General features: G+C 35.7%; 1 protein-coding gene across 5 annotated transcripts in view; it reads right to left on the bottom strand.

Annotated features, from left to right (window-relative positions):
• USP9X (ubiquitin specific peptidase 9 X-linked) overlaps positions 1 to 21,492 on the bottom strand; it is a 106,876-nt gene that overhangs the window by 17,698 nt on the left and 67,686 nt on the right. For 4 of the 5 annotated variants that reach the window (XM_042789069.1, XM_042789070.1, XM_042789066.1 and 1 more), the window contains exons 24-34: positions 19,369 to 19,494; positions 16,814 to 16,939; positions 13,348 to 13,514; positions 8,238 to 8,346; positions 7,505 to 7,651; positions 7,237 to 7,383; positions 6,186 to 6,408; positions 3,672 to 3,892; positions 3,085 to 3,275; positions 2,473 to 2,646; positions 174 to 315 (exon numbers count right to left, since the gene is read on the bottom strand). In XM_042789069.1, the coding sequence (XP_042645003.1) occupies positions 174 to 315; positions 2,473 to 2,646; positions 3,085 to 3,275; positions 3,672 to 3,892; positions 6,186 to 6,408; positions 7,237 to 7,383; positions 7,505 to 7,651; positions 8,238 to 8,346; positions 13,348 to 13,514; positions 16,814 to 16,939; positions 19,369 to 19,494 (1,773 nt within the window). The remainder of the gene's footprint in view (positions 1 to 173; positions 316 to 2,472; positions 2,647 to 3,084; positions 3,276 to 3,671; positions 3,893 to 6,185; positions 6,409 to 7,236; positions 7,384 to 7,504; positions 7,652 to 8,237; positions 8,347 to 13,347; positions 13,515 to 16,813; positions 16,940 to 19,368; positions 19,495 to 21,492) is intronic. The other variant, XM_042789068.1, reaches the window with a different exon arrangement.

Raw genomic sequence — 21,492 nt, 5'->3', positions numbered from 1 at the left:
CTAAAAAAGGACATCAACAGTTACTAGCTCTTACGTTTTCATTCACATCTTCTAAACCAACAAAATTCAGTAATTAAGGGATAACTTTCTTCCCTGAACATGAACTAAGATTGAATTTATTATGGCTGTAACATCACAGTTGTACACAAATTTAATATATAAGGAATCATTACCTTTTTGTTGCATTTTTCACAATGATATGCATTTGCACCTTCCAATAAATCTCCTTTGACATACTGTTCCAAAGAATCAAGAAGGTTTTGGTGATTTCTTATATCTACATTCAGAGTTGTGAAGGATTCCTCACATTCATACCTACCAATGAACAGACAGATGTAAGAGAAAGGTAGAAATGTGTTCAACTTTTATGTTATGTTCCACGGGTGCTACATAGCACCTTACTGCGAAGGTTTTACTCAGCATTTGATGCTAACTTCTGGCAAAAGGAGTTAAGCAGTAAAAAAACCCGTGACTTTTATTGCAGCCTTTCTACACTTACATTACAGTATCTGCACATTGTGTTTTTTTGATCTGCACTAACTATAGTTTTTTTATGAAAAAATCATAGAAATTACTTGTAAGTATCAAGTTCACTGAAAAAATCGTGGAAGTTGAATCTTTTATCTTGTTTTTAAAGCAGCGTGACAGACTCTTGGCTAACATAAGCTAGTAGAGAAGCACAGATAGCAAAGTACAGTACTTTTTTTTTTTTACAGTACAGGTATTAGAATAATAAACACAAATATTGTATCATATCTGAAGACAACAGTTCAAAACAGATCCCAATTTAAAAAAAGGCATTTTTATTTTTCAATCTGAAAAAACCTGAATTGCTGTATTCGTAAAATCATTCTGCACATTTATGACCGGCTTTGACTTACTGTGTTCTGATATAACCTTCAAACCAATTCCTAACAATGAATCAGTAATGCTTGAGAGATAACCAGTCAAGGTATCTTGGAAACAATTTTTTTTTTTAAGATAAAGAAATTATGAATAAATTAAAGAAGTTCCATCTATCCCAACATAACCCTGCAGAGCTTGTTTCTCTGATATGCATGCAAATCAAGCATACAAAGGGTTTTATAACAGTGAATAAATTAGTATTTTAGAAACACTTCAACCAAAACAGTAGTATTCATTAATCTATTAAATAACTTACAAATTTAGAAAGGCTGCTAATCTGTCAATCCAACAGTTTAGTTTATCATCAGTTTTCTCCTCCCTCAAGTACAAGGGTAACATTTTTATTAGGAAGCATGATTACACAAATCCAGCAGAGTTCCAAAAAGACAGATAACGCTTCGGGACACTATATAATATCAGGAATGTATGGTAGATCACATTGCTTCACATCTGTATCTTCCATTTAACTAGCCATTGCATATAAAATAAGATCAGTGCTTTCATTGTATCTTGCAGTATTGCAACTTACTTCTAGTCATACATTTTAAGTGTGAAAGCTTAAGATGTCCCACTTACAAGTTCTTCTAATCCACACATGAGCTCAACTGAAGTTTAAAGATTGCCTCAGATCAGTTTATCAGTGGTTTTTACTGTATTTTAATTGCTAACTAAAGGATAACAGTAAACGGACAACTTTCACAATAAAGAGAATTTGAAATGGTAATGTGCAGAGAGATCTATATCGTTTAAGAATCACATGTGATCTGAAAGATGTAGGAAACAGTAAGAAGGGCAACTCTTAGTGATACAAAAGCCAACTGTTGAAAAGAACAAGTTCATCATTAGGCCATCTTGACTCTTGCATGCAATTTTATTCATCCAGCTCAAAAGACGTATAGAAGAAAAAAATCTAGAGAAGTGCAACTGTAAAATACGTACTTCTATTCTTTCACTAAGCATGTGTCATTGACCACCATCACCAAGATAGTGGGCTACAGACTTTCAGTCTGATTTGGTATGGGTGTTTTTTTCCATATCCCATATGAAGCTGAACTTCAGTATTCACATTTTAAGTTAATTAAAAATACAGCAGAAACCATAAGAAAATATAAGCTTTCTACACAATTCTCCTTAATTACAGCTTACGTGGTAAGTATGAATGGAGTTTTACTTATTGGAATTAAAAGACTTGTACTTGGGTCAGCTCTATCCACATACTATGGAAGACAGAAGATAGCAACAGCTGTTGGCCATATATTAAGATTTTATACACTGCATTTGGTCCCTAAATTGTTTTCACTTTTAACATGATGCAATCCTCCCCCACATGCAATCTGCTAAGTAAAAGCAACAATAATCAAGTATTTCAAGGTACCTGGAAACAAATTAATGTTAAGGCTGTAGAAAACATAAGGTAGCAAATTCTATTAGCTTTAGGAATAAAAAAAAAAAAAAAAAAAATCACCACCAAAACCACACAAAACCCCCACTCGACTGTTTTGTCACTTTTCTAAGGGAGATAAACACACGTTTTTTCTGTAAGAAAGAAGAATCTTAAGCACTCACCGATGTGGGCATCCTTGACAAATCTTCTGATCAGCAAAGGACCCTCCTAAAACTTTACTTAACATTGCTGGATGGCCCAAAGCTTTTAAAGCTTCGTCTAAACTGTCCACCAAGGAATTAAAAAATTCTAAAGCATCATGTTGTTCACGCAGATTTACAGGCTCACCCCAAAGTCTGAAAACAAAAGCACATTCTTGTCAAGTATTTTTTTGTTTTGTTCTCCAGCAATTTATTTTATAAAAAAGTATTATTCAAGCTATTAATCCCTCTTCCTTATTGAGCAAAACTATTTATTGTTTTGTGATGTAGCATACCACATTACTCTTTCCCTGACTGGTAAGTAAAACCAAGCTTTTGTGTGTAAGTTCATACTTAATTCAAAGTCTCAGTATCAAGGTCAACAACTGTTAGAATTCAAAATAACCATCTTGCTGTAAACTTTTGTTTATTAACAGACTTCTATGGAATAGTGAAAAGCTAGGATAACAGATTCAATGCTGCACAAGTTCAACTAATTTACACTTAACATCACTATTGTTTCTTATACTACGATTAGTTTTGTTGCATTTCAGTGGTCCAGTAAACAGATATCAACACTAAATTTTCAGTTACCTAAATTGTTTCCAAAACCCTCTTGGTACATAGTACTGTAGCCTGGAAGCTGCTAAATGACCAAAAATTACTTGGAGATGCCTCAGAACTCCAATATTGTACTCTTTTCTATCTTCTGTCTTACTCAGTGCTGGTTTGTCTTCATACTGATGTGAATAACCAAACACATCATCTCGTGGGTCAACATTGCTCTGAAAAGCAGAAGAAAATTTGCACAATTAACTTTGATATGTAGCCGTCTCATAGCTAGCTGTATTTCTTGCTTAATTTAACAACTAAGGTGTTTCATATTCTCATCTGAAGAAACCAACAATGTCTTTGCAGGCACTGATGGAGTTTTGGTGGCAGAAGTGGTGTACAGAGTTCTCAAGCACAAATGAATGAAGAGTAAGTCTGCAAACCCTGCTACTTGGATCTTCTGAAGTGTGCCTCTGGCAGCAAGCCTATTCAAGTAAGAAATACCACGCTGTTGGCCCCACTGCTAGCAGTGGAAAGCAAAGTGATTAGCAACTTAAATTGGTTATAACCTTTTCAGAAAAAAGAATTCTATTTTAAAGGTAAGTAAGTTCTATGCAATTAAAATTTACCTCATTGTCCTGCTTTTCATCCCCAGACATGTCATCATCTACATCACTGCCTGTGCCTTCAATTGCAAGAATCCCATTCCTGATGGCTGGAATCATGTACAGCTGCTGAATGACAGAATTCATGTAACAAGTGGCACCAGCATTTTTTAGTCCTACAAATCCCTTTGGTGGTCGAGGCCCAACAGGTGGTAGATATTCCCATTCTGTAAGTGCTTCACAAGCTAAAAAAAATATAGCAGAATATGATTAGGAAACTATTTTGTTATAGAAGAATTAGACCATCAATGCAGTACAAAGGCAAGTTGCATAAAATTAGTATTATTAGTCTGTATCACACCGCAGTTTAAATCAAATGTTCCACCAGAAAACTTAATTGATAATGTCAACGCAACTTCTACAAACGATAGCTCCATCTGTAACCTTAACATGACACTGCTTTCTTCTATTGCTTAAAAAGGTGGCCAGACAAAAATTTAGTCTAATTATCTATCAGACAGAAGTCTTCCCTCAACACCAACAAGTTTCTTAACTGAAGAATTCAGCTGAATGAATCTAGAATATATAACCAATGTATAAGCCTTTCACAAATTCATAATCTTTTTAACATTAAAATATTTCACTTATGCCTCACTTTTCCTCGCCAGGATGGGAAAGTTTTAGACAATGCTATCTATATGACTTGTGATCATTTTTTTTTTTTTCTCCCGAGTCTTCTCCCTTAGACATCTCACATCTCTTCAGAGTCCATTTACAATCACAGGTTTCCTACGCTAACCTGCTGTTCTGTGGTTTTAACAAAAGAATGCTGATGTAAAAGAAGGTAAGAGAGCATGCATGTTTACAAGCAAGTTTTACTTGGTATATGAATCAAACAGCATGCACAGTTCATACATGTGTTCTCTATTCTGTCTGACATACCATGGAGATCTGATGTTCTATCATGCTTATCAAATACTTTAGTGGAGGGAAATGCCATAAAATCCTTCTAATCATGAGGTGATAAATATACTACTTCCCAACAGAAAAGGGTGAAGAACAAAGGATGAGGCAGGGGGGAAAACCATAAAACTGTCCTTTTCATTTGTTCATTTGAGATGGAATCAAATAGGAAGAGATTGAAAAACCTCAAATGACTCACTGTTACCACCAACTGGGCAAGTAGCACTGCCACTGCTGGAGGCAGTAGACAATTCCCACTACTAAATACTACTTCCAGTTGCTTACAGTTTTGCTAAACTCTGCAAGTTTAAACATTCTGTTAAATCACAGAATGGTTTGGGCTGGAATGGACCTTTAAAGATCATCTAGTTCCAACCCCCCTGCCATGGGCAGGGACACCTCCCACCAGACCAGGCTGCTCAAAGCCCCGTCCAGCCTGGCCTTGAACCCTCCCAGGGAGGGGGCAGCCACAGATCCTCTGGGCAGCCTGTTCCAGTGTCTCACCACCCTCACAGCAAAGAATTTCTTCCTTATATCTAATCTAAATCTACCCTCTTTCAGTTTAAAAATCATTGTCCCATGTCCCATTACTACAGGCCCTGGTAAAAAGTCTCTCTTCATCTTTCTTATAAGCCCCTTCTAAATACTGAAAGGCTGTAATAAGGTCTCCCCAGAGACCTCTTCTCCAGGCTGAACAACTCCAACGCTCCCAGCCTTTCTTCCCATATGAGCTTGTGTTGTGGTTGTTTGTTTTTTTTTCTTGTGTCCTGCCCCCATAATATTACAGCCAAAATGGCTTAGCTATCCCATTTAGGGGTGCAGAAAACATGCTCTTGTTTGTTCATTTTTAAGAAAGTCTTAGATGCTTTTTATTGATAACAAAATCTGTGTTAAGTATGAGCCTTTTGCCATCCTTGTGAAAATCAGCCCAAATTTCATTTGACTACTGGCTTTTGAAACACTAACATTTGCAAGTTGCTATCATCTTTCTCCAGTGAGAAGGAGAAAGTTCTTTAAATGCAGAGCTGTGCTGTGTCAAGACCAAAACTGAAAGAACAAACATTTGAGAAAGGACTACGAAAAGCAGAGAATGAGTACAGAACTAAACAGGGAAACAGGACAGTGGACCTGAGTCTGTGTGTGGACAATGATGACAAATTAGGTGAGCAACCAAGAGACCAGGACTAAAACTAAGCCAAAGATATCTGATGAGGTTCTGGGATTGGTTAGGCAGAACCTGAAACAATGAGACAAAAAAGTAGAAAATACAAACAGAACGAGGTTCCTGGGAGCTGGCATGGATAAAGGGGAGTAGCCAGAAATGGGGGTAGGAAGGGCCAGACTTGAGTAAGTGATGGGCTGGAAATTGGATGCAACCATGTAAATTCAGTTCACTTACTGCATAAAGAAGAACAAGTAAAGGCTACACTGAGAAACTTTTCCAGATTTTGCAACATTAAAAGCAGTCACAAACAAAAAATTCAGCATCTAGTTCAGCTGATAATATAAAAAAACCCTGTACATAACATATACACATTAAAAGGTAGAAAATAGGTAATTAAAAATATTACATACTAGTGATTGCTGTACCTATGTAATACATTTCAGTCAAGGTGTCTACTATCTGTTTGAGATTTCGCACACATCCAACTGCTAGTGCAACTAGTAGCTCAAAGCCAGCATTAATAGTAGCTGGTGAACTACAGACTGGTATGGCCTGCTCAGCAGGCAATTCTCCATTTCTCATGTATTGTAGATAAACATTGGATGCCGGGAAGATGAAATCATCTATCAACTCCTGAAAAAAAAAAAAAGAAAAAAAAAGAAAAAAAAAAGAAGAAAATAAATCACCTGATACCATAGAAATGCACATGATTTTGTAAGAGAGTGTTATTACATAAATGAATGACTGAGAACCAGAGGAGTACTTAAAAAACCCGAGAGTTAAAGCTGAGACCAACGCCGTAACAAGCTTTTAAATTTAGAACAGAATAACTCCATTCTAAAGTGGTTCCCTGCAAACCCACCCCCTCCACTGCAAGTTAAAAATAAATCTGTATTATTCTTGATTGGTAAAAATTTTCTTTTGCTAAACCAGTATTATCTACAAAGCTCTTTATCAATTAGTGCTGAAAAAACCCAACAACATTCCTGCTGTATAATACCAGACATACAAAGAAAACAAGTCTGATTAAAGAGACATTCAGATGTCCTGCATTTGTTCAAACCTGCCATAAACATTAACAGCACTAATTAAGAACATATGGAGAAAAGACAATACAGGGGTAACAAAAGGAAGCAGTCCTGTACTATCCTGTATGTAGCTCACTATCCTTGTGTGGTTTGCAGACTCTTGGAATAACAGCTCACAAGGTCACAGCAACTCCATATGCAGTGGCTCCAAAGAATGAGAAAGTACTCTTATAAATGAAATGTGTAATTTCTTTAAAAATCTATTTTTCAAGAAAACATTACAGTCCAATTAGAAGGCCCTGTCAAAGAGTTAAATTGGGAGCTTTTATCGTTACAGATCACAAGATGAGAAGCTTCTTTTTACCTATTTATAGTAAAAAAACCCAAACCAAAACAAAAAAACCCTCCCATAGGTCAAACAACTTGAACTTACTTTAATGAGATTAGCACCTCCTTTTTCGCACCCAATATGGTATTTCTTCTCAGGTGTCTGGAATGCTAACAACTCTTTTGTTACTCCAAGGTGACCCTCTAAGATAGTTTCTTCAACACCTGTTTCCCCTGTTCTTTTTACTTCATCCTACCATTTAAGAGAAAGTTACGATACTCTAAATAATATACATTTACCAAGCTTAAAACTGTACTTTACAACAAAGCAGCAAAAAGCTGGTTATCAGAAAGAAATTAATCCTAAAACTTACCCTAATCCTCTTAAGCCAGTCAATTTCATTATTGAGAAGAACTTCAGCATTGGGTACATTAATATTACTGTTGTAAGCATAGTTAAGAAGATGTCTTAAGAGAGTGAAGTAGTCTCCAGAATGCTTAGCTCTCTCTCTTGCAGTACTCTATGTAAACAAAAACCAAATGATAAGGAATTCATACACGCTTCTACTTACAGTGCCACACTAATGTATTTTCCCTAAAACTGGCAATAAATATGAGAGAAAAAAGAAGTGCAAGGTAATTTTTAACCTTTTAGAAGTCTACAATTGTAGTTAGCTGTTAATAAATGACTTCTGGACTATTTTAGCAGCAATTTTTATACCTGAATGGGAAACAAACAGGGAAGCAATCAAATGTTCAAGAGAGTCATGAGCATGCAGAATTTAAAAGCCCTGGCAGGCCCAGTAAAAGAAGGCAGTAACTGTAGGTACCCATCTAATCTATTAATGATTTCTACTTGAAGGTTAGCATTCACTGAAATCAAGTGCATATATTGCTCCTGTTCTTATCAGAAAATGCAAAAAAGTCCCTTTCACCCTTTCACCTAATTCAAATGGAAATCGACTGTGCTGCTTGCATAAAGGTCAAAAGAAATCTGTATTTTAGTGACTGTTTTTAATAACAATTTGCCTTTTCCTGCAGGCATTTTGTCTTATCACTTTTTACAGAAATTCGTATTGTACTGAAGCTTTACCTCTAAAAACTTACCCCTAGAACAGTAAACAGCAGGGTAATGAAGAAAAGGAGAGGTCTCTGTCCCATGCAACACCTGGTAGCCATTAAAAAGAATTGCTCCTGTGCCATCTGACGAACAGTTCTGGAAATCATTCAATGGAAACATTAAATTCAATCTCCTTATCCAAACAGGACATTAAAAAAAAAAAAAAAAATTCTGCTTAGCTGCTTAATGCCATTTTCTAAAACTGCACATAAGAAATGGGAATACTTTAATTATTCACTACCCATCACACTGTTTCTCCTTACAGTGAAATTTTAGACACATGAATTACTATTACAAACCTGCTCCATGAATCAAATATTTAAAGGTAAAATAAAAATTTATCAGCACCTAACCACTAAGCCTTTGCTACCGCCAGCAAATACTGCATAACACAAGCAATTTGCAACCCTAAAAAATGTAATTTTTTCTAATCAAGCAACAGTTGTGCCCAAAAGACAAAATAGACCTACCCTAGTAATACTGCTCTTGCATATCACTACAGCAGCTTGCTGAGCATCTATGAAATGATCAAAATTCAATCATTAGTAAGAAATGAGAAAAGATGAGCCCTGGAAAATTCAAGTGGCTAAAATTAAAGGAAATCTTCCATCTAAGAACTTAATCTAACCACTGGAATAATGTGAGAATGGATAAGCTTAAGGAAAAAAAATAAAGGCAAACCCTGTAAGATTATCTGAGCATTGTATCTTGTAAGAACTGTTAGAAACAACTCTGCTTGTGTGGGGAGAGAATACAAATGAATGCTGTACTTTATGAAAATAGCGTATAAGAAACTGAATTTTACAGTGTCTTTTGTTGAGGCTGTCTGTTTTCTGCTTATGAAGTCACTGTGGAAAGCCTACAAAAGCATTCTATTTCCTTCAGAGTTCTTTCATGTGAGGCTAACTGTGCTTCAAATACACGCAAGAACGACTGTGAGGTCAAAGCAAAGACGCACCTAGCTGAGCACCCCATCTCTGGTAGACACCTAGGAAAGTGCACAAGAAGAGAGAACCATGCAGTGACACTTCTCCAGAATGTTCTCTCAGCTTCTAAGAATTTGTGGTTCAGGAAGACGACCAAAAGTGGTATTTCATAGCCCTCACTGGACAAATTAATGAAAGAACCCCTCAAACTATTTCCAAACTGAAGGCTTGCACTGCTTAAATGTTATGCTCAAGAAGTTCTTAAACAAAGGAACACTGTTCTCTATTTATTCTTCCTTTGCTACTTCTGATTTTAAAGGTCTCTGTGGTATTCTCCTCCCCCTATTTATCTCTTCTCCAGTATGAAGTGCCCCAAGCTATTCAGCTGTTCCTCAAATGGAAGTCATTTCAGAGCTTTGATCTCCCTTGTCACCCTTCTCTGATCTTTGCAAGTTCTACTACATTGCATTTAGTTGCAGAAGACCATGGGGTAGAGGGTGTCTGTTTTGTTCTTAATAATAATTGACATTTTATGGGATCTGATTGCTAAGCTGATTTTTTCATAAAACTTCTTCCAGAAATTTCTTTTAAGATCAAATCCTTCAGCTGCTTGGGACACACCACATAGGCATTCCTCAAGTTCATCCACTTAAAGGCAGAAACAGAAAAAGGTGGTGTTTTCCTAAAGTGAGAAAAGTGACCAAGAAAACACATACTTCACACTGTCATGTCTCTAAGTAGTATGCAGTATTTGAACACAAACATTATACTTTCATGAAGCTGTAATAATCTAACAGGTCTTAAGGAACCATGGGAAGGATGCAGCTGCCTAAATGCAGGCATCTAGTACCACGTTAGACACCATGACAACAGCACAGAGCTGGCAGACAGGACACAAATTGCATGATTAACTTATATTCACTTGGTCAAACAGCTGGAGGCAAAACACCTCCATTAAGGCAGGCAACCTGAGTCCCCTCCTACTGATAGCTCCAGGATACACATTTCTGTTAACAGAATTCAGCCACTTTAATGAGTATAAGTGCCGTTGTTTTCCATGGGCAGTAAGAATTTTTATTTACACGGGCCATAAGCAGAACACTTCTGGGTTCCAGGGTCATTTAGGACTAACTGTTCAGCTATCTACTGCTGACCAAGCCAGTCTTCTATTTAGGGGTGACCACTATAAAACCAATTACCTTGGAGAGAAGAACTGCTCTAGTATTTAGTATTAAACTTTTTGCATTCTGTTTCTAAATTTATAGGTAGAATGGTCATGCTATGAGGAAACAGCAAAAGTTCCACACAACCTCTGAAAGAAACAAAACCCACCAATCCATCTGATCTTTTCCCGAAAGATCATATTTGTGAAATGTGAACTTGATCATCTTCCTTGTCTTTTATGGTGCAACAAAACCATTTTCTCACATGCATATTTTTGCTCACATTGTTCTCTGATTGAAAAGACAGGATTAGAGAACAATAGTTGAAAATGGAAAGATATTCAGAATTCTGTCTGGTATTTGCTAAACTTTCTCTGCACTGTAAGCACTAATTTTTTTCCACATTAATTCAGAAGAGGAACCTTTTTTAGCATAGTTCAACTTCATCATCTTAATTTTCAAAGTAGTTTTTGTTTCTACTCATCTTTATGCCATTTAACTATCATGTAATAATGAACAGTTGCATTCTAAGTGACACTACCATAAATAGCAGAAGTTTCACAAGCACATGAGAGGAAAGAGCTCAATGCTTAGCTTTTTGTACTGACAGTATCTGGTGGAGAAATAAAGCAGAGATAAGGAGCTGAGCAGCAGTCCACTTGTATAAGAGAAGCCCTTAAAAATTTTATCCCCTCTGATTAAAAAAAAAAAAAAAACCAAAAACAAAAACCAAACCCCACCCATTAATGCTACTCTTATTTTTAAAGGGCAAAAAGCTAACATACCTGGGGAATTAAGCCACTGCTGTTCAGACTTGGGTTGACATGCCAACAAAACACATGGAAAGAGAAGTCCCAGCTTGGGGACACATCTAGTTTCTTCCAATATTTTAGGAAGAAAAGTACAACAGTCAACTATTCACTAGGCATAATAATATGAAATAGTTGGGATTCAAATTCTGTCAAAGCTCAAATCAGCAAGAAAAGTAACCAGTGAAAAAGATTGGCAAAACCATGGCTGATATTCCCATCTGTAAATGAAGACTGTAGGTTTCATTAAGAAGACCATCTACCTCCACCACAAACTGTGTTAGATGGAACCTGCACAATGAAGCTCAGAGATCAAAATGTTTGCGACTTCGAGATTTAGAAGTTCCTGATTTGAACCAATAGTTCACTTCCTCAAGGAAGTATGACTGGAAGAGGAAAATCCTCACAAAGAGCATCTGCAGTTTTCAAAGACCAAAAGAGTGGTAAACAAGCCTTGATACCAAACACTAACTGAAATGTAAACAAATGCTGGTGAGCTTGAAAAATGTCACTTAAATTCCAAATACAATGCCAGAAAGTCAGATAACTAAAGTGAAATTTATTATAAAAATTATCATCCATTACTTACATTTGTGCAATTAAGATAATATTAAAAAGTCAGAAATCTGATACATCTTCAGACCCGCACCAAAAAAACAAAGGATGGGGCAGCACTGACACTTGCCCATGCTATTCAGCTGTACTGGTACTGTAAGTCTGAAATGTGGCCAACATATACTTACTGTCAAAACAGTAACCTGATAACAACTGTCGAGAGCTTTAAAAATAAAATTTAGTGATTTCTTACTCATCAGCCTTGAAAGTTACCAAAAATAGTTGAAGACAGCTTGTTTCATTTAAAGTGTAAAATTACAACATACATTTGTCAGAATGTTTTGCTAAACTTCTCTAACTTAAGTGATAATAACAAGCTTCAGTGAAGCTGAGAATTTAACATCCTATACCACAGATTACAAACTAATAAAGTTTGTGGGATTCTGATAGTAACACTCCACAGTTTCACCAATGTGTACAAATAGTTCATTGTAAAGAGATACTCTGATGACACTATTGATCCTTTTGTTATGGTGAATATTCCTGAACATAAGACCTTTTAACCTGTTTTATCCAGGAAAGTAAAAAACCTAAAACATGGAGTTGAAATTCTGACCCCATTCACCTGAGCGCACCACAGTCAGACTCCATTTAAAATGTACTGAAAGGCTTAAACAACATCACTGATTTCTGTTATTTCTCAAAGAAAAATTAAAATACTCATGGAACAACAGTGGAGATATCTTACAAAACTAGAATTAGATCTTCAGTAACAGTTTGAAGCACTGGTAACTAAATTTAATAACAACATACAAAAACTTTCCACCTGGAGGGCTTCTAAGAATACACACCCCAATACTTCACATCGTAATTTCAGATGTTCCAAGTCACAAAACACACATCATACATCAAAACACGCTGTGTTGTGCAGATGCTGTCTAAGGAGATCTGCTGGAATAGCTTGGAACAAGAGAACTCTGAACTCTGGCAGGACTGCAGGGCAACTGAAGCACATCACTCTTGGCAGCTTCTGCTAGTTTTCCCTGTCTGTCCATCCCCCAACAGTGCTAAGGATTCCTCCAAGATGCTGCTACTGCATCAGGTGACAGCTCCACTGTGACAGCTCTATGTAAAATACGAGTCACGTGAAGAACCACCAGCGTCCCACTCCAATGGAAGAAAACCAGGATTAAATCTTTACTTGCCCCTCTCCTCTAACTGCTAGTACTGTATCTTGTCTTTACTTACCAGAAAAAGTACAGGAAAGTTCTTCTATACCTAAGTGACTTAAATATTCTAATGTAGCAACTATTCACATAATTTCTGAAAAATATAAAGTACCTATTATGTTATTCTAAATAAGTTGTTCTAAAGCCATCAGTAGCACATTATCAGGCATCCATCTGGCTTGACAATATCCTCCTTATCAGTAAAAAGGAGATGGGGCTGATATAGCTACCACTTCAGGACAGGTATTCAAATCACAGATTTATATTGCTAAACTATAAATTAAGACAACTGCAGAAAAGCATCACTTAAGTAATAAGTCACTGCTCTCCGTTTAGGCTTTATACTAATTTTTTATTGTAAAATAATATACGCAATTTGAAAAAAAAAAAAAAAAAAACAAACACCAAAACTTACTTGCTGTGACAGTGCAATAGCAAATCAATGATAAATGTCTGCCATGCTTTTTCTTTACTGAGTGCATCCAGCGCCGTTGGAATCAAAGCAAAACACAGGGTCATCACCTCCAGTGCTTCACAGCAAACTTGTTCATCTTCCATGTCTGGTTCATTTCCTGCATTTGTCTGTGAAAATAAACAAGAGAGAACAAAATGGGTAGGGAAAAAAATCCCAAGAAACCCAACTGGCTCCAAGGTATATACACAAAATACAAACACAAACCACAAATTTATATTCTAAGTGATTATCAGTGCCAAGTATTTTATGCACTCCACTCAGATGTGATTCAAAGCATTATGTGAGATGACCTGAACTTCCAGTACTGTGCTTCTCAAAGGAGGATTCAAAGCATAAACTTAAGGACCCAGAAATTAAATAGGAAGGCTTGTAGGCAAAAGTTACATCAGTTGGTACTGCTGAGTTTTTTGGTTGGTTTGTATTTGGGTTTTGTTTGTTTGTTCAATTTTTAAATAATACAGTTTTCTTTACTACTCAGAACCTGGAGTTTAAAGCTTTGGAAACATTTACTACTTAAACAGAGAAAGGCTATAGTGCTGTATAATGCATCAAGACGACCAGTTTTACAAAGCTTTGATAGTCACAACTTATTTGACCAAAAGCTTCTTAATACTGTTAGAATTTATTCGGCACTTCACTATTTTTCAGAAACATGAAACTGATGAACCAGAATTTCAAACACAGTTGCTGTGGTGATTTTTGAAATAGGAAAGGATAATATATCTAATTGGTACACAGGTTAATCTTTCAATTAAATACTTGATTCAAGTAAGCTGATTTTGGTACATATTAAGAATAAGAGCAAGCCCTCTCCTCCATCTAAGCCAAAATTAATTAGCTTGAAGTTCTGAAGAAACTGAATGTGAGCAGGTTTCAATTTTAATTCATCAGTAAGCATGGCTGCAGGCTACATTAACTAGAGGCATATGGAAAGGTATCAAGATTAAGTAGTCAGAAGGAAGGGATTACAATGCAGAAGAGATAACTAAGTGTAAACAGCAGCAGCTGAGGACAAAGTAGGTCTCAGTCTGGCAACAGACACTTTTTTGTCTGCACAACAGCTAAAAATCAGAGACAGTCACTACCACTTCAGCAGGATGTGGTAATTCTGACACATTTCTAGATATGAAAGTAAAAGCAGAATGCTTTCAACAAGTTGAGGGCTGTACCTGCTCTGCACTGAAGCCCTGTTTAGAAAAGAAAGTTATTTCTGCATGAGTGCAGGGATCTATCAAAAAGGCAAAGTACATTTTAAGCTCAACAAAGTACTTCCCTATACTCATGCACCAAGAGCTGATGGGTCTGTACAAGCAGCATACTTGCAGTATTTCAGGTGGGTAAGGCCTTCTCTGAGCGAATAAGGAAATGGTGGTTTGACACCACTAAAAGTCGTACACAGTCTTCTTCAAACACTAGGAGTACTCCCATACCAGAATTTGTTGAGGCAGGAGACAGAAAAGACTCCATAAAAGTTATGCTCTGAAAATAATTTATCTTGACTTTAAAGTTTAATTGAATTTACCAGTTAAGTTCAGAAGTTTCTTTAAAGCGCTCACAACATTCTTTCAGAATTCAGATGGGACTACTCTGAAGTATCTCTTAAAAAAACAAACAAACATTTACCACAGTTGCCTTTGATGTTTTTAGGAATCCTGACATCATTCCCGATTCCACAAAAATCAGTCTACTTTTGTTCTTAAACTAACATTTAATGATAAATCTCTACCCCACAGACTTAGCAAAATGCTCCTATGGCCTATGAGTTAGAAGTCTAAGGTTTAGTGGTCAACTTAGAAAACTGAAAGCATTTTTCTTAAAATATTTTTTCCTCTAAGCAAGTGTTTGACAGTCACCTCACCGGCATATTCAATCTTTGTAAAACCACCATAGGAATTACTTCCCCTTATCTACAACCAAACACAATTCTCTTAAAAGAAGAACGTGTCTTTTCTTGCATCATAGTCCTCTATTTCTGCATCACTCTCCTCTCTTCTACTGTTATTTTAACAAAGTATACTTTATTCCTGCTTCTTATTAATTCTGCAATTTCTTCCTCTTTTTAGTTTCCCATTTTCCCCTTCAATTTTTATTTCCCCCTTGCCTAACATAAACCAAATGCAGCTGCCATTTATTACAGATGTCCATGTAAGTGTCTATAAGAATAAAAAAACACATGAAAAATCTTTGAAGGGTGACTAATAATGCATAGCTTAAATTTAATCTATCTTAAAACTTCAGTAGTTTGAAAGTATTTTTACAGAACTTAACTGTACAATTTTCACCCAGAAAAACATCAGAAAAGAACATTTAGGTATAATTTCCTCTAGGTGTATTTTCTCTAGGGCACTACTGCTCTTAAAACATCTAATATATAGATATAAGAGTACATCTTCATGTGCCTGGACTGTCACGCTAACCAGACCACGTTTTGTATGCAAAGTTTATCACCTCAAAAAACCCACCAAATCCCCTAAAAAAGACCAAACCAACCCCAAAAGACAAAAACACCCCAACATATTTCATGAAGTAGTCATTCTCACAGCAATAGAAGCAGACGCCATTATACCACTATGTAAGCTAAATGGAAAGGTGCTGCGTTTTGCTAAAGTAAATAGCCTTCCTCTAATTCATCATTTAAGCACAATAGCTCATACACCAGGAATAAACCCCTCCTATATATTCCTTTCCCTTTCATCTCAAACAAGTATTGACAAGTACTAAACCTGATTTTTCTAAGATGAACAAGAGAAGATGTTTAGAGAACAAAAACGTGGTTTTTTTAAATCACTGTCAATACAGATTCCTATTTCCTATAACTGTAAGCAACATTTGTTAAACACAAGGTAAGAACATACTGATATATAACCTCCAGCTCCAAAATCGTTGTGTATACATGTGAAACCATGAAGATGTTTTACCTATCTATATAATAAAAGGAAAAAAGCCATATGGGATTAGCAATTATTTTGTTTTACCAGGGCCTCAGTGCTAACTTCAGATCAGTTAGCTCTTGTTTCTCATTCTAGACTACAAGTATGCTTTAAAGCAACTTCTGTAGAATACACCTTTCAAGTCTGAAGACTAGAAAAATTAACATTGCAAGAAACGCTTTTTCCTTATTTAGATACAGAATCTAATTGGCTGAAAACATGTTACAGCAGCTTACAGAACTTGTGCATTTTTGAACTGACACCAAATTCAACTTACAATTAATAGGTACTGAGAAAAAGAATTTGCAATAGAAAATTGAACTGCGGTATCACAGCTGACACACACTAGAATCTGAAATACATCATCACCAAGATACCTACCTAAAAGTCCATCACACTCTAAACCTGACCTGATTAACAGTCTCTTTGTAAACAAATGAAATTATATAGCAAAGAACTTGCTTAGGAATTCTTACCTTTTCATAGATTTTACTGATTTCCTCATTTGAGCTGAAAACCAGCTGAACTGACCCACAACCTGATGCCCAAACAATTTTTTGTACTGCCCTAATAACACAGATATCAGGGATGTATTTTGAAGCCTAAAAAAAAAAAAAAGAGAAATAAAGCAAAGTAAAATTAAAATGCAGTTGCAAATAACATTACAATGGCTTCTAAATTCTCACAAATGTATTTAAGAGAAAGTTTAAAATTTACCATTTAAAAATTTAATAGAAACTTTTTCCTTAAAATAGAAAAAAACCCCCAAGATTTATCTTGAAAAGCACTTCTACTTATGCAATATTTAATTTTTTAATAGAAAGCAGCACGTCTGTTAGATATAATAGAATCTTGAATCATAATGCTACATGTATCAGGAATTATAAGAAAGTGAGTATTTTTGATGAATAACCAGCAACTCTGATTCTGAGTAAGATTTAGCAGAAACTACCAACAACTTCAATGCTAAAGCATTCTTGATTTGGGGAAAAAACACCAACAAAGCACCACCTAGAAGGCAGCTAGCCTCTTTATTAATGTAAAAAGTTTAAGTTATTTTAGGGCTTGTCCCCCTCATGGTTTTTCTTGTGCTAGATTATAACTAGACAAACTAACCCTTATCAAGTATGTGATTAATATAAGGGCATTGTTCTATATTCAAGTTATACATGGTCTAAAATTAGTAAGAACACAGATCATGTATCTTGTGAATCCAGAATCATTCTTCAGTATTTTGGGCATGGTCTGAGTTACAACCAATATATTCTACTGATACACCTACAATACATACTACAATTATTTAGTTTGTGTCAACTTTCCAGAAACCCCCTGAATCTATCTGGAGTCTATAATCAAAGCAGAACTGTCCAAAAAATATCCAGTCTTTAAAAGCAGAGGGTAGACAGTTTTCAAAAATTTAAAATTTCATTTTTGAATGCTCAGATTTGATAAAAAAAGGAGACTCTAAGCTGAACTAGTAAACTAGCTGCATCAGGAAACCTCAACAATGCATATTCTTGCTACTGTTATGGACTTCAACATTAGTTACAAGAAAAGTAATAGGTATTTCACCTTTATCAGAAACAAAGCAACCTCAGAGTAAGAGCATCACAAGAAAAATTTGTCAGACAGAAGAACATTTTATTTTTTAATCTCATTGTGAAAGATTCCTTTCTGTGCTGTAGTCTTCTGTTTGGCCTATGGTAACCATGTGAGATTTATTTTTTTAAAAATTGTGAGGTCAGTTGAAGAAAGTCTTTGACCATCAAAACATTAGAAGAAAAAAAATATCTTTCAAAGGCAAACTACAATACATATAAAATTTGGATCTACAATAGTTTTCATAATTTCAGAAAATTATGGACAATATTTAAACAGCAATACTGTGTAGCCTCTTGTAAACAAGATTCAGATTTTTTCTACTCCGATGTGTCTGGTGAAAGAAAAATAATGTATTTATTTATCAGAAGTCCTCTCAAAAGAACAAAGGCACAGTTAAAACCCCTTCCTCATACTTCACCTCAAAAGACATTTATTCTGTGGAAGGAACTTAATTAAATCAGAGTTCAACTCGCTTGTTTTACACATACAATCACCTATGGATGCAATACCAGCATGAATGGACAGCAGATGGTTCAGTCTTGCAATTTAGTACATTGTGCTTTCTGTAGACACTGCTTTTTGCTCAGCAGAAATACTGCACTTTTCAACATTAAGATGATAATGCAAGACTACTATTATTTAGATAGCTCAGAAATGTTTTGGAGATAGCTTTGCAGAGATTCTATACAATATCGAAGAACAATATTCACTGCTTCCACACTGGAAACTGAGGGATCCCGATTCACTGTGGAAGAGGAAGTTGCAGTAGTTCTGATTTTAGCTTCTGCTGAATTCAGCAGAAATCACTAATATGACTCATAATTCCGAATTCAAACGGGGTTTGGTCATACTATACACATAAGACTGTTATATTTGCTAAGCACATTGTTTAACCCTACTGAGCTCCAGAATAAAATTTTTTAGTTGTATCATTAATGTATTTTCAATACATAAAGATACACTGGCAACAATCTGAAACTTCAATCTTTCAGCATTTAAAACCACACTCAATATTTAAGAATCCTCTCCCTTTTTCTGTGTTGCTCTTCAAGAAGAGACTGTTACTCAGAAATCACAATATAAGACCAAGAAAAAGAAAATATTACAAAAAAGTTTTCAAAATATCCATTAACTTCTTTAAACCTATTACATAAAATTTCCGAAGTTCTGATCTAAGCATACCAACATTCACAATCCACTAAAGAACTTGTACAGAACCTTCCCAGTTCACTTAAGCCTCTCTATGCTATTAGACACTGAATTTCACAATTGCATATGGAAACAATTCATTAAATACTTCAAGTTAGTTAACAACTTATGAACATTACCTAAAGTGTTTCATGACATTTTTGAAGGAAAATCCGTGTCTTTTAAGGATTAAAAAAAAGATACTACAAGAAAAAAAGGTGACACAAAGGAATTCACTAACCTCATCAGATATTTGCTGTGCAAGACGTATTGCTACATTTCTTAGCATGCATTCTGAAGTTGGATTAGGAATGTTTTGTAGGGCATTTTGTAGCACCACTGCCTGGTCATGTGTAGCCTGGTTTATCTGGAAGAAATAATTTCTTACACTTATTTTTATGTGGAAAAAAGAAGCCAAGAAGATATGAAAATATAGATTACTTTGAAAGGTTTGGTAGAAACAGGTAAGATCTTGGAAGGAAAAGTACTTACAGAAACTGTGAACACCAAGAAAAATAACCCCCCTCACTTTCAGATAAATACCATCACATCCGAAGACACTGTAAGCTATAGTGTACATAGGGTACAAGTAGTTAAGAGGAGATGGACCTGCTCAAAAGTACTTAGTTATGGGAGTTTGTTCATTGATCAGATTATTTCAAGTTAACAGAATGTTCAGAATCACAATGCCTCCTTCCCTTTCTGTTGATGCAGGGAAGAAAGGGTTTGATAAAACAAGGGGTCTCCCTCTGGATTAGTTAATATTGTCCAGAGACAAAATGGCTGCAGTGTTCATTACAGTTAAGTACATTTTAAACATCTGATTTAGAGCATTATTAAAGAATTCTGTTCTGATTTATCCCTCCTGTTCTTTATTATACTTTCACAACAGAAACAGCAGCAAGACAAGTATTTCTCTTTCCTGTATTGGTTTGAGCACAGAGCTCCTTCTTGGACTGACAGTTTCATAGCTTTGACAGATCAAATCTGAAATGGTTATTTCCTTCTCATAGACAAGCTTGCTTGAAAAGACTGTCTGTTGTGTTTACAAGTTAAAACTTCTTGTAAAAAAAGAGTTTCTACATTTTCTACTACCATTTCATCCAAAAAACCCGTCTCAAATACTGCTCAAAAGACTCACTGTGAGTTGTTCTGTAACACCTGGCACTAGTCATATCCCTTTGCTCTGTCAGCTTTACTAAGATACCTGATTCAGGGAAAAAAATTACAGAATGCCCACTGAAGACTAATAGAGCTTACAGAGTCAATTAGCTATCGGAAACAGGCTGTAAATGATCACACACAATGTATGTGGGATCTGTGTACCAGCACACTATGTTTAACAACATTATTGATTCAACTTTCTGCGAAAGCAAGGAAGAAAATAAAAATTTAAAAGGTCGTAGTGACAGCAGCAGACCGCTAACTGTATGACTGCAGACACATCATCTTGGTTACCTCATTTTCTTAAGTACTGATGGAAAGCCAAGACAAAGTTATGTTGTCATATTTATGCTTTAGGTAAGATAGAAGAAGCATGTACTTCTCTGCTTCAGACAGGTATCTCAGTAAATATTCTAGAATAAAGTGTTCTGAAGTGGGGCCCTCTACGTATTCTTGAGTATAGGCTGATACTCAAGCAACTATTCAGGATGGAACCTCACAAAAGGAAGAGAAAAAAAAGATAGCTGGAATACCTGGAAGCAAACGCCCATGAAGGACAGCAGCAAGTTTTAATTTTGGGGATCTATGCCGTATGCCTACTGTAAGCAGGCAGAAATAAAATCTTCACCCACAACGCATTTGTCCAAATGCAGAAAAACTAACTAGCCATATCAAACATGCATAAAAATCTACTACTGTAGACATATGAGATCACAGTTCAGAACACCTGTGTTACAATTTCACTTTCCAACTCTAGGAAGTCTTAGGGTAGGACACCTTTCAACTATAGACGCATAAAGTTTGCAATGTACTTAGCTGTTCTCTGCAAGAATTTCCTACAAGCAACAGCCAGAATTAGGAATCTAGCAAACCAAGGACTTATTTTTGTGTAGAAAAAGGGCTGGCATGACTCAGCATCAGTTCTGTTGTTTTACACTATAAATAGGAGATGCAAGAAATTCAGAGACATATCCTTCAGTAGACTCAAAAGCTCAAAAAAATAATCAGAATTCACGTTTATGTGATAGATGTACTCAAAATTGGAAAGTTACCCATACTGACAATCATGGAAATCACTGAAAATCATATAAAGAGCAAGTGGATCTCACATCAAACTTTTCTACAGTCAGAAAGAAACAGGATTTGTTTAGTAAGTTGATCTCCTTAGAATCATCAGACAACATTATCTGGAAGGACTGTG

This window comes from Tyto alba, unplaced genomic scaffold (assembly GCF_018691265.1).
Source record: "Tyto alba isolate M040663 unplaced genomic scaffold, T.alba_DEE_v4.0 Super-Scaffold_14, whole genome shotgun sequence".
Classification (NCBI taxonomy): Eukaryota; Metazoa; Chordata; class Aves; order Strigiformes; family Tytonidae; genus Tyto; species Tyto alba.
The sequence above is the reverse complement of the archived record's forward strand: the minus strand, read 5'-3'. Positions and strand labels throughout refer to the sequence as shown.